Here is a 14362-nt window from a genome sequence, read left to right as displayed (position 1 = left end):
TTGTAATCAGGGAGAAAGTGTGTTGAATCGAGTTTGGAGACTTTTTTGAATGCTCCCCAGGAAGTAAAGAAAGTGCATACACTGCTGCGGGCATGCCAGGATCTGATATGTGTAATAACATATCTGTAAAGCTCTTAGATATACTGTTGCAAAATATAGGGGCTACATGAATAATAATAATAATATCATTATTATAATTATCATCATCATTATTATTATTGTCATTATTATTATTATCATTGTCATTATTATCATCATTATTATCATCATCATTATCATTATCATTATTTTTTTTATTATTTTTATTATTATCATCATTATTATTTAATTACTATTATTATTATTATTATTCTAATTATCATTATCATTATTATTGTTATTATCATTATCATTATCACTATTATTATCATTATCATTATTATCATCATCTTCATTATTATTGAGGAATACTCACTGGTTTCTGGAGCGAGATGTATCGAAGTAGTTCAGCAGTGAGGTCGAGATCTATGACATCATGATTCATGTAAGAAAGACAATCCACCACTTGTTGGGAGTACCTAAGGGCATGCATGTATGTGTGAGAGAGTGAGAGAGAGAGAGAAGGGATGGTTCAGTGAGGAGATGGTGACAGCAAGTGAGAGTGAGAGTAAGCGAGAGCAATTTTGACTGTCCAAATATAATTGTTCAATTTGCAATTATTCTTGTCAAATTTTAACACTGTCAACTTATTTAATAAATCAAATAATGCACAGATTTGAATTTTTTATGCTAGTGGTAATGCAGGCATCTCTAGTACTTACATTGTTGTGCCAAATCATTTGATAAGTCTTGTGCTAGGTGCACCAATATACTCAAATGTACTGCATCACAATTATTACACCAACAGACAATACGATTATTACAATTTTTCTTACGTTCCCCTCATAGACTCAAGGTACTCGTTGAACTTCTTGCGATCCTGTTCTTCTTTCTCCATCTCTTCCTCCCGAGTCTTCTTTCCTTTCTTGTACTTCACCCATACCGGTTCATTGCGAGTTGTTTTTGGTCTTGGAGGTTGATACCTGGTTATTGGAAAGTCAAAGAGCAAGAATAAACAATGATAAAATAATTAAGCCAAAGGGACATTTCCATCTGAAATTATCATGAATGGCATGAATCAATTTAATTGAAATATTTTGCCAAATGACAAATTCATGGAAATTCAAAGTTTTGAACAGTTTGTATTGGATTCATACATGAAATCAAGTTTTGAATGATTTCTCTATCCAACACGCAAGAATGCTGTTACTTCAGATCCACATACTCAGATGTCACAAATTTAGTCACCAAAGGCGTGCCAGATGCTACAGAAACAAATCATGCAGCGTCACAGTGATATCTCAGTAGACTGTAGACATATCACATGGAACCAAAACATATGGGCCCACAGCAATCTAAGGGTTAAACTGAATATGACTTGATACATACCTAGTCATTTCTAGAATATCTTCAAGGTAGTATTCTGTGACACCGAATGTAAATCCAGGAATGTTGATCATAGGGGCTTTGTTAAAGTAGTCGGAGAACAATTCCGCTCTCAGAGTAGCACTCATTAATATCAATTTCAGGTCACTCCTAGATAAAAAAAAATGATAATTACAGAAAAATAATCTGAAATGGCAAAGAAGTTCCAAACTTACATGCAGCTTCATTTAGACAGATATTCTCAAATCATACAAGCTGATGATTTAAACATTCACTGATTTTTCTTTTCTGCAATTAATCATCCATCAGCCCTGAAATATATTCATCTTATGACTCTAAGCAGGGGTCAACAGAGAATAGCACCGGTGTGTTGGCTCAGTTGGTAGAGCGTCCGTCTCACAACCAGGAGGTCGGGGATTCAAACCCCGGCCGCGTCAGACCAAAAGACGTTTAAAGATGGGAGTTGCTGCTACCCTGTTTGGCATTCAACGATTAAAGGGATAGAGCCTTGTCGATCTGGCGCTGCACAGCGGCTGCCGGGCCCACAATCAATTGGGCAAAGCAAATTTTCGGATTTCGGATCAATTGGGCAAAGCAAATATTTCATTTCATGTCTATTGCGAACAATAAAATATGGATTTTCATTTTCATTTTTTCAAATAAATCTTGTCTTGTCTTTATTTTATACAGGATGAAAATTGAAATCTTCAGCATTTTTTTTTGTCTGCAATTTAACAGGATTCAAGATTCAAAACATTCTATATCAACAAATTCATGCCACAATTCCGAACATGGTAATATTGCTATTATTACATGACTTTTTTCTTTGAAGTCTTGGAGAGCTATTGACAACAAAATCAACACATATGGGATTTAGTCTTCTGAGAATTCACAACTTTCTGTAATAAAAGTCATGCAAAAAATATCGAACTCTTGTTATTTCTGCACAATGTCATGAACACTTTGGAATTAGTCATGAATTCCTCTGATTTTGTTAAAATGGGATTTGAGAATATTTCATATATAATAAAACCCAAAGATGCATCTCACAAAAATAAATGTCATCATTTATAGATTGCACTCACAAAAATAAATGTCATCATTTATAGATTGCACTCACAAAAATAAATGTCATCATTTATAGATTGCACTCACAAAAATAAATGTCATCATTTATAGATTGCACTCACAAAAATAAATGTCATCATTTATAGATTGCACTCACAAAAATAAATGTCATCATTTATAGATTGCACTCACAAAAATAAATGTCATCATTTATAGATTGCACTCACAAAAATAAATGTCATCATTTATAGATTGCACTCACAAAAATAAATGTCATCATTTATAGATTGCACTGTTAGGAGCAAGTCACTAATTGCTAAAATCAATTTTTTCAGGAGTGGGCAAAAAATAATAATAATCCTCTAATCAATTTCATGTCACATAAAAATGATTTGCACTTCAGTGAATCACCCCCTGGGGTGACCCAGATTTCTTTACCTCTTTGGTAGAAGCTCCTTGAGGATGATGAGCAGAAAATCACAAAGTAGATCTCTCTCGTGGACTTCATCCAATACAATATGACTAACACTCTTCAAATACCTGTGAAGGGAAAAGACAAATTAGGAAATAACATCAATTAGTGTCTTTAGTCATTTGTAAGAGAGCCCTTAGTGGGAGTTGAGGGGATGGAACCCCCAAGTTTTTTTGTTTTTTGTTGGGGGGGTGTAATATGAAGCTTCTTAATTGGCCCACAAACTTTTAAATTTATGTAAACCATTATAAATCATCCAATCATATGCACCCTACAAAGCTTTATACCTTGTAGCTAGTAGTCTGGAAGTTCCAGAATTTCAGACCAATGGTTAGTTTGTTCATTTAACATATTGGTTAGCATGGGTCGCTTATTGAAAACTCCTGATGTAAGTCTTTGTAAAAGTGAGGAACTAACTTGTCTCCTTCGAGCCACTTGAGAAGTATGCCTGTTGTGCAGTATAGGATACATCCCTGTGGGCGTGGGAAGGCGTTCTCAAGTCGTATCTGATACCCAACGCTGTTATCACGACCACACCTCTCAGCTCTCTCAGCTGCAACTCTCTCAGCAACCTGGAAATGGGAGAAAGATAGCGAGAAACTTTTTTCAATTCACATAGACCAGAATCAATGTCAAGATAATGTGATATTATCCTCATCGGTGCAACCCTAATGCATATTGCCCCATGTGATTTTTTTTTCCTCAAAGGGAAAGCCCGCGTCATTGTTACGAGAACTGAGCTAAACTAATTTCATATCCGATTAGTAGACATATAAAATCAATAATGAGATAACATCTGTATGGTGGCATAAAAACACGAGTCAATACAACTTTGAGTCCTTCAAAATTTTCTAACTGTCAATGCAAACAGAAAACTGCTGTCAAACCCATCTATCAAGGCCACCCAAAGGAAAGAGAAAAAGTGGTCACTGGAAAGAGGAGTTCTTTATAGACAGCTATATAAACAGCTTTCTTTACACCTAAACCTATCAAATGGAAACACTTTAGATGGACACTTAAGATAGGTATTCACTATATACAAATGGCTGCAAACACAGATTTGACTGTACAAGATGGTGATAAAACTTATTACCCCAGAGAAAGATTCAACTGTATATTAACTTACTGTAATTGCACTTATCCTTCTTGGTTGCGTGCAGATGACACGGCATGTTGACCCTTGACCTCTGTTGATGTAGTCATCCAGGATAAACTGTGGAACTTGGGTAGTTTTCCCGCACCCTGTCTCTCCACTGATAACTACAACCTGGTTGCTTCTGATGAGAGATAATAACTCCTGGAGGGGAAATAACAAAAGTTACATTCATATAGTGCTTATTACACATTATTTCTAAGTGCTTTACATTGCAATTGTTATCACCCCGGTCATTAGAATCCTGACATGCCCGCACACAATGTATGCACTTTCTCCACTCCCTGGGGAGCATTCCAACAAGAGTTCCAATACTCAATTGCTAGGCATACTACATAGGCTTTCACCTGGGTGGAGAGTGGCAAAGTGTGGATTGAAGCCTTGCCAAAGGGATTCCAACGCATGACACTTTGAACTGCTACACCACAATGCTTCCACATAATAGTTAATAATAGAAATCAAAGGAAAATAAAAACAGAGACAGGCAAATGATGGAAGTTAAGAGTTGATTTCTAACATAATCAATGTCATGAAATGAATCAACTTCTATCATTTCAGAGATGTTTGTTTACAAGGTTATGTGCAGACGCTTATGGAAAAAAAATGAATGTCAGAATCAATCAAGTAGTGCTAAAAAATGACTACCCAAGCTAGTTAAGTATCACCAATAACAACAAAATGAAATATAGTAGAGTAACAGGAAAATATATAATAATTACACTATTATAACAAGTGGAATGCCTCTGGCTGTCTCACCTCCATCACGCGATTCAATATAGCAGCAGTGCTGACTTTGAAAACTACTATATGATAATTATTCACAAAAAAATTCATATGATACAATACTACGTTCATTGACATTTGACCTTGATCATGTGACCTAAAACTTGTCAGTGATACTTGATTACCCCTATATCAACATTTTATACACTATATCTATAAACTTTGAAAGTTATGACAGCAATCTAATAATTACCTCTTTAAAATGGCGAAAGTTCAATGACCTTAAATGACGTTGACTTTAGTCATGTGACCTGAAACTTGCACAAGATGTTCAGTGATACTTGGTTACTCTTATGTCCATGTTTTATGAACTAGACCAATACACTTTAAGAGATATGATGGCAATTCAACAAATATCACCAATATGGCCAAAGTTCAATGACCTTAACTCACATTTGACCTTGGTCATGTGACCTGAAACTTGGACGCGATGTTCAAAGATACTTGATGACTCTTATGGCCAAGTTTCATAAATCAGATCCATAAACTTTAAAGTTATGATGGTAATTCAACAAATACCCCAATTTAGCCAAAGTTCATTGACCCTAAATGACCTTTGACCTTAATCATGTGACCTGAAACTTGCACAGGATGTTAAGTGGTACTTGATTAATATTATGTCCAAGTTTCATGAATCAAATCCATAAACTTTCAAAGTTATGATGGAAATTAAACAGATACCTCGAATTTGGCCAAAGTTCATTGACTCTAAATGACCTTGGCCTTGGTCATGTGACGTGAAACTTAAGCAGGATGTTAAGTAATACTTGATTAAACTTATGGCCAAGTTTCATGAGCTAGGTCCATATACTTTCTAAGTTATGCTGTCATTTCAAAAACTTAACCCTAGGTTAAGATTTAGTGTTAACGCCGCCGCCGGAAAAGCGGCGCCTATAGTCTCACTCTGCTATGCAGGTGAAACAAAATAACAATAGATTAATAAATCAATCAACAACAAATATTTAACAAAATAAGAGGAAAACAAACAAACTTACATCTTTCATTTTAAATGAGGGAAGTTTTTGTCTGAAGGTCTGCATTTTCCTGTACTGTTCACTTTTTTCCTTCTTGATCATATCTTCTTGCAGCTGTTGGTCTAGATTGGGATCTTGCATCAGTCCATGGCCATAGAAGTTTTGACACACAACATCTGCCGGTCTCATCACTTATTTTCAAGAAAAGAAAATAAACTGATTGTTAGAAGCTTCATAGTTTACAAATTCAAGGCAAATATTTGTTAATGAAAAAACAGTTGTATTGAGATTAAAGATATAGATCTCTACTACATGTAGGACAATAGGAAATAACTTTTTTTAGGCATTTTATCTGAATCACCCGATTCAATTTCAAAATCATCTTGCACACATATATTTATAATAGAGGTAAATAATTAGGCAAATTCGTACTATTGTAAACAGATTCAACACTGGCTACGAGCCTTGTATGAGATAAATTATTACACAAAATATTGCCTTAGTTAGAATTGCTTTTTATGGATAAGATGATCACAACACTGAGAATGCATAGCTGCCATTTCCTTATAATTTTTGACTGACCCATTCATCTAATTTTTCTATCTGTTCTGTAGGAAACATGCATTTCTTGAACTTTTGAACTTTGAAAATTTGATTTGCAAATTTCTACATGAGAAATACACAAATGGTACAATAATACAATTACCAAGAAAAATGGCAAGGAAGCAAACATTAAAATATATTTTTAAAAATATTAACATAATGTAAACATATACACATGGGCGATGCGCATAATTGTATTGGGGATTTCACAGACTTTTCCATCTTACTTTTAGGCTGTGGCTGGGCATTAGATTGAGGTGTATTTTCTCTGAGACCTTCTACCTCACGAAGCATTCGTTTGATCTGCCTCTCCTGTTCATCATTCAGGCTCACAGTCCCTCTCTACACAAAATAAATAAACAGAGAATAAGTAGCATTCAAATCATAAGAGAACTTTAGAAGTGTGGACATGAGTGCAAACTGGCAGCCAGATTTAGACTTAAAAGCAATTTTTGCATGCTTTGCACTCAACTTCCATTTATTGTTTCAGGAGCTTCCATAAGTATTTATGGTTTTCAAGGAAAATTTCAGGGAATAATTTCAAGAATTTTTCAAAGATTTTTGAATTCCAAAGATAGAGATTACACTAAGACATTGAACATGATTTTAAGACCATAATGTATCATCTATTTCTCTCAAATCAATGTTTCTCCAAAGTCTGAGACTTTCATATAGCAAAGTACAAAGCACTTTTCCCTATTCATGCAAATTATGCTGATTTTATTGATGAATTTACATTCTTATTCTTAAATCACGAAATAAAGCAATTTAGTCAATAAACGTGTATGTATTTCCAGTGTTTCCATTCACTAATAGTATACAGAGGTTTTGATCTCGACGACAATATAAACATCTTTTTTAATCTGGGCCAGTAAATCAAATTCCATTCACAAATCCTAAATTGGAAGGGACTGTAAACACTTAGGCCCGTATTCTGAAGTCAGGTTTAACCTAAACTCAGGTTTAAAGTTGTGGTTTAAGTATGGACAGCCAATTGTTACATAATCACTAACAGTAGAGACATCACACTTCAGCTCATTTGGCTCTCAAATCATTTACAATAATATTGTGTAGGAAGTATAAATAAGTGATTGTCTTCACCATCGATGAATCAGGAAATAGCACAGTAAACATAAGAAACATACAACTTAATAAAAATGTTGATACTTTTGTCTTTCCATACTTAAACCACAACTTTAAACCTGAGTTTAAGTTAAGCCCGACTTCAGAATACGGGCCATAGTCTGCATGCTTATTACCTCTCTCAGCTCTCGTCTTTGTTTATTGCCCCGACCTCTCTGAGCATACCACATCCCTATCTCTCTGCCTGTCAGACCAGGTGGATGTGGCCCTCCTCTTCCTCTTCCTCCTCGTCCTCCTCCGCCTCGTCCTCCACCCCCACCTCGTCCTCTACCTCCATAGCCACGCCCTCTTGGTCCTCCTCTTCCTCTGTCAGACATCACAAGTGTGTGTTGGGCTCTTAGTGGTCTAGAAATAAAGAAATGAAGTTAAATATCAACAACATTATGATTAAGAATGCTAACATGGAAAGAACTTGGAAGTTGAAAATACCCACAAATCATCAAAAATTCAAATTTCTGTGTAAAATAATTAAAGCAACATATTATTGGATCAACAGAAAGAGGGTCCGAGCTCGGAACGGACCCGGTACCTCGCGCATATCGCATCCGCATGCGATGTATAGAAATCGGCAGCAAATTATTTATATGTGTGAGGAACTTAAATGTTGGCTCTAAATCACCAATTTTGAGAATGATAGAAACATATAAAAGAAGTGAAACTTTGTGTAAAGTAAGATTAAGAATATTATGCCTAGTTTTAATTGTTTTTAAAGATCGTGATGTTGCATGAATTTCATATTTTCCCCCATAAAATCGCACCTTTGTCACTCGGAATATCAGATCAAGTTCACGGTCTCGAAGTTCGGGTAGGTGGAGCGCATTAGCGTACCAAAGGGGGGCAGAATGACGAATCACAACACGTGCAAGGGAAATATCCCTGTCCCCCCTGACGAGTCAAAACTGTTCCATGACAATTTTTTTTTGCTTGTCAATTCTTATATGAATATGTTTTAGCAACGGACGCGCACAGGATACGATTTTGTTTTAGCTCGGAATTTTCTGGATTAATATTGCTTTTTAAGTCATCATTTCGATCATTTCAAAGGTCTTGAGAATTCGCCGTCGAATACTATACTCCCTTAATCAGTTTTTGGATTATTTTCTCTGCCATTTGGACATCATGCCTAACAGTACTACAGGGAAAAGGAAAGCTGCTACAAAAAAGAAGACTGTGGTCGACAATCCCTATCAACCGCTAACCGGAGCTTCGGGGGAAGTTTGTATCAGTGATTACGACGATTCGGAGGGCAATTCGGCTGCTTACCCAACCCTATCAACGCTTTCAAATTCAAATTCGCCGGATGGTATGAAGAGTGATTTAACTAACAAAGTGATTATTGCCTTACGCTCCCCAACTGTAGTCAAGGAGATCGTTGACGCGATATACACAACAATCTACGAAAAGATTGCAAATGAACTTCATCGGTCATTTCAACTGGATATGAAGAAGACCGAAGAGAAAATAGCTTGCTTATCAGCCTCTTCTGACTCTTTGAAAAAAAGGATTGCAGATATGGAATCACTGATTGAAGACCAGGAGCAATACACAAGAAGGCAGTGTCTACGGATCTATGGCGTGAAAGAAAGAGTTAATGAAAATACTGATAACCTTGTCTTAGACATAGCTAAAAGGATCAACGTTGCCATTGACACTCGTGACATCGATAGGAGTCATCGCATCCGCTCCAGGTTTGGAAATCAACCTACCAACCAGTCCTCAACATCGTCTGCTATGTCTGAACATCGTCCGAAACCAATCATAGTAAAGTTCTCAAGATATAACGCCCGTCAACTCATGTATAGCTCGAAGTCTAGGTTAAAAAACTCTGGTATAGTTATTAGAGAGGATCTCACATCTCGTCGACAGGACCTTTTCTCCAAAGCTATGAAGCATCCGAACACGAAATACACATGGTCTAACGATGGTAGGATCTTCTCGCTCACCAAAACTGGCCAGAAGGTGTCAATAAGGAATGCCTCCGACATTGAACGTCTTGGTACGTAGAACCATCTCAGACTTGAAATTTAGTTGTTAGTGATTTTTCCTTCTTACATGGACACGTTAGATATCATCAATCAACTTAATGAGAGAGATTTTTCGCCTATAACTGAAGAAGAAGAAGATGACTGTGACTTTGTCTTTGTTCAAAATACACACTGTAAATATTTTAATGAAGATCTTTTTCATAAGAACATTCGTACTGTCTCAACGAGACAATTTAGTCTCGTCCACTTTAATGCACGAAGTCTATATAAAAATTTTGATAGCATTTGTGCATATTTAATGTCTTTGAATTATCCTTTCTCCTTGATTGGAATATCTGAAACTTGGATGAATAACAAACCTGACATATTTTCTCTTCCTGGATATACATTTTGTCAATCGGCTCGTTTATCAGGAAAAGGTGGAGGAGTGGCATTTTTTATAAATAGTAAACTAAAATATCGAATTTTAGACAATATAGATTTTGATATTGATGGTGTAGAATCGTTATTCGTTGAAATTTCTCATACCAAAGTCATCGGAGTTGTTTATCGTAAACCTTCAAGCAGCATTGTCGATTTCATAAGTAACTTCGAAAAAATATTACACTCTCCGTTATTAACTCACAAGTCATGTTACATCATGGGTGATTTTAATTTGAATCTTTTGAATGTTAAAAGCGTTTCAAACGTTAATAATTTCTTGAATATGTTCTTCTCCTTTGGATTTTTCCCCCTATTTGATAAACCTACCCGTATATCCGGTAGCACAGCTACCCTTCTCGATAACATTTTTACTAATGTAACAAATGAATCTATTCTCTCTGGTATTTGTGTTTCTGACATTAGTGATCATTTTCCAATTTTTCATATTTCGTCTTCTTTTGAGTCTGCAGAGGAATTTTATACCAAGAGTTTACAACGCAGCATTACTCCTTCATCTGTCACTTCTTTAACTAATGATCTGAATACAGTTGACTGGAATACGGTATTACAGTCAGAAGACGTTAATTCTGCTTATGATATATTTCTCTCTAAGTTTACATTTCTTTGTGATAAACATATGCCTCCTCTTAAGAATAAAAGGAGCAATCGTGCTAAAATTAAAAAGCCTTGGATAACTTCTGATATCATTAAATCTATAAAATTAAAAAACATGTTGTATGGTAAATTAAAACTAAATCCATCTCCTGGAAATGAACGCAAATATAAACAGTATCGTAATAAAGTTAACATTATGAAAAGGAGTGCGAAAAGAAAATACTACTTTGAAAAATTCAGAGCTGTAAAATCCGATTTACGAAAAACATGGAGTGTCGTTAATAATATTTTAAATAAGAATAAACATTCCTTTATTCAATCAATTCATTATAATGGTTGCTCTATTAATGACCCAAAGGAGATTGCAAATGTTTTTAATAACCATTTTGTAAATGTTGGCGCTAATCTTGTTGACTCGATTCCGGTTTCTAATTTATCATTTTCTTCTTTTTTGCGAGGGGACTTTGTTCAAAGTTTCTATTTCAAGCCAGTCACTATGAATGAAATCTTGGTCATCGTTAACAAAATGCACAATGGGAACAGTTCTGGATATGATAATGTTAGCATACGCCTTTTAAAATCAGTAATAAAATCTTTGCTCATTCCATTAACTCATATTTTCAATTTGTCATTGCATACTGGAGTTTTTCCATCTGTTATGAAAATCGCAAAAATTATCCCTGTGTTTAAAAAGGGTGATGCAGATAACATTGACAATTATCGGCCGATCTCAATTTTACCTTCATTTTCTAAGATTCTTGAAAGGCTGGTTTTTAATAGACTCTCTAGTTTTTTACATGATTTCAATGTATTATGTTCTGACCAATATGGGTTTCGTAAAGATTTTTCAACAGGGTCTGCAATTCTTGATTTATATGATAAGATACTACGTTACGTTGACGTCAATAATCATGCAATATGTGTTTTCATTGATCTTTCGAAAGCCTTCGATACCATACCTCATGATATATTGTTAGCTAAATTACGTTTTTACGGCGTCAGAGGTCTGCCTCTTGCTTGGTTTCATAGTTATCTGTCTGACAGAAAACAGTATACATCAATAAATTCTCATAATTCTTCTAATAAAACTATATTATATGGTGTGCCCCAAGGCTCTATCTTGGGGCCTCTGTTGTTTCTCCTTTACATGAATGACTTTGGCAACTGCTCATCTTTCTGTAAATTTACATTTTTTGCAGATGATACCACAATTCTTGCCTCTGATAAGAGTTTAGAAATTTTGACGGAAAAAATGAATTTGAATCTGAAATACGTGTATGAATGGTTGATCTGTAATAAACTTTCTTTAAATATATCGAAAACCAAATTTATTGTATTTAAAAGTAGTAGAAAATCAACTCCTATGTATAATAATGTTTCCATTTCTATCAACAATATTAGAATAGAACAATGTACAGTGTTTAATTACCTTGGTGTTCATTTAGACGACAACCTGTCTTGGGATTCTCATATATGTTTTATCACAAAAAAGGTTTCTCAGTGTGTTGGTATAATTAACCATTTAAGGTTTGTTCTCCCTCTCCGCATTTTGTTTATGTTATACAATGCTTTCATCTTGCCATACATTATGTACTGTAATTCAGTCTGGGCAATGAAACATCCTTCTAAACTAACCAAGTTACATAGACTTCAGAAAAGGGCATTAAGACTCTGTTCAAACTCTTCTTATCTTGCTCCTTCACAACCTTTATTTAAAAAATTCAATACTTTAAATATATATGACATCAACAAATTACAAATTGCTTCACTGATGCATCGTTTCTTTTCAAATTCACTGCCTCCTAACCTCCAACTTTTATTCAGTCTTAACAGCTCTATCTACAGTTATAATACACGAAGTTCTAATATGTTCCATCAATGGAAAGTATCGTCACATTTGTTACATTGTTCTCTTCGTTATGTTGGTCCAAAAATTTGGAATACTTTACCTTCTTCTTTACAGTCTGTACGTTTTAATAATGCCTTTAAGAGGCTCTATAAAAGACATCTTCTCTCATTTTATGATGCCTAATTGTAAATACGTTTAATTGTTATTATTTATATCCCTTTCTTTTCTCAGTTTAACGGTAATCAATAATATACATTGCAGAGAGTTCTATACCGGCTTTTCTGTGGATTTAATACTTGGACCGTTGTTTGGCGCTAACCGCAGGTGAAACTGTTCACCCGTCGGGAGCGGCTGCATATTTCTATGGTGGTGTGTGGATCGCACGTGTGACTGTTGCTACGTCGGGTGTCTTAGTATGCTTGACGTGCTAGCGGCTTTTGCGTGCGATCTGCATTCTGCCTGGTATGTGCATTGGCTCCCGGCGGGTGGATGGAGACACTATGTGCGGGCGTTGTCCATTGCAAAGCCTGTATACATGTAATAATGATTGTTGTGCGTTTTGGTGCATCCAATTCATCAAGCCTCATTGGCTTTTACGGATGCACCCTTTCCATTATTTTGTATTATACCTTGTACTTTATTATTTGTATGCTATGTATATTACATTTCCTATTTTGTATCGTTTTAATCGATTTGATATTTCCATTTTTACTTGTATATATATATGTATTTTAATGGAAATAAATAAATGAATGAAAATAAATGAATTCTGGTGCAAAATGTCCCTTTTTTGAATTTTGGCTTTAGTTTACTTGTGGTTTTTAAAGACCTTCTTTTTTTTTTTTGCTTGTCAATTTTTTTGGCGGACGAATTTGTCCCCCCTTTGGAAAATCCTAGGTAGGCCTACGCCACTGGTGGAGCGGGTAGTGTAGCGGTAGCATGAACTTTGCTCGAGGTAATCACAATCATCATGCCTGCCCATGCCAGCATTACTACCCTCACCCCTCGGCCACCCGGCAAGCGCCCTGGCATAATCGGACAGCGACCGAGCGAGGTCGATCCGCTGCTTTTTTTTCCTCCGCGCTGCAGTGCATGCCCGGATTGTGCGACTTTTATCTTAAATAAGCAGGGAACGATTTCACAAAAAGTAATTCCTACCAAATTAAGCGAACGATTAGGTAACTCACGGTCTCACCAAGATCAAAATTGAATAAAAGCCAATCCTAACTTAGCTTAGCCCGCACCGACCGATGTTCGTACGTCAAACACACTGGCACTTCATAAAATAAAATGAATGATATTTATGGAACACCATACTGGAGCCGCACCAGTGTTTACAAAAGCTCAATCATTCCAGGCTGGAATTGCCAATAGGGAATTGCCAATCCAAAATTTGCTGGAGTTAAGTGGCATTTGTAGGATCTTCAAATTTGCTTTTTTAAACCAAGTTTAGACAATGATTCAGTGTAAAACTTGAAGATTTCAAGTTGAAAGGGGAAGTCACTGACAAAAATATGATTGTGAAATTGTCAGCAGAACTTGAAATAATTAAAAAAAATAGGGGGCCTATTGCCGAAGGTTTGAGCGGGGTTTCAGAAAAAAAAAAGAATTTTAATTGTTTAATATTTTTTGTTTGTTTTATTTTCCGTTTATTAAAAACACAATACATAGATATATATATAACACAAATAAATAACATAGATGGCATCAATTATATAATAAACAAAATGAATTGCAAATATGTTGAATAGATAAAATCTAAAGGATTGTCCATTTCAGGGTCATTAACACCCGCATTAACATAGTTGCTCTGTTCTTCCATGGGGTCCA

The 14362-nt window shown here is 35.4% G+C and overlaps 1 protein-coding gene across 4 annotated transcripts in view; it reads right to left on the bottom strand.

The window, feature by feature from the left end:
- LOC121423563 (ATP-dependent DNA/RNA helicase DHX36-like) overlaps positions 1-13832 on the bottom strand; it is a 38052-nt gene extending 24220 nt beyond the window's left edge. Inside the window, exons 1-10 of one of the 4 annotated variants that reach the window (XM_041618922.1) lie at positions 13728-13832; positions 7777-8005; positions 6745-6859; positions 5936-6105; positions 4131-4301; positions 3422-3576; positions 2971-3072; positions 1468-1614; positions 915-1061; positions 455-557 (exon numbers count right to left, since the gene is read on the bottom strand). In XM_041618922.1, coding sequence (XP_041474856.1) covers positions 455-557; positions 915-1061; positions 1468-1614; positions 2971-3072; positions 3422-3576; positions 4131-4301; positions 5936-6105; positions 6745-6859; positions 7777-7977 — 1311 coding nt within the window. In that variant the 5' untranslated portion in view covers positions 7978-8005; positions 13728-13832. Of the gene's footprint in view, positions 1-454; positions 558-914; positions 1062-1467; positions 1615-2970; positions 3073-3421; positions 3577-4130; positions 4302-5935; positions 6106-6744; positions 6860-7776; positions 8006-8418; positions 8576-13690 lie in introns of those variants that run through there. The other 3 variants (XM_041618920.1, XM_041618921.1, XM_041618923.1) reach the window with 3 other exon arrangements.
- Between the last annotated feature and the right edge of the window lie 530 nt (positions 13833-14362).

Source organism: Lytechinus variegatus, chromosome 11, assembly GCF_018143015.1.
Source record: "Lytechinus variegatus isolate NC3 chromosome 11, Lvar_3.0, whole genome shotgun sequence".
Lineage (NCBI taxonomy): Eukaryota > Metazoa > Echinodermata > Echinoidea > Temnopleuroida > Toxopneustidae > Lytechinus > Lytechinus variegatus.
This window is presented reverse-complemented; position numbering and strand designations above follow the sequence as displayed.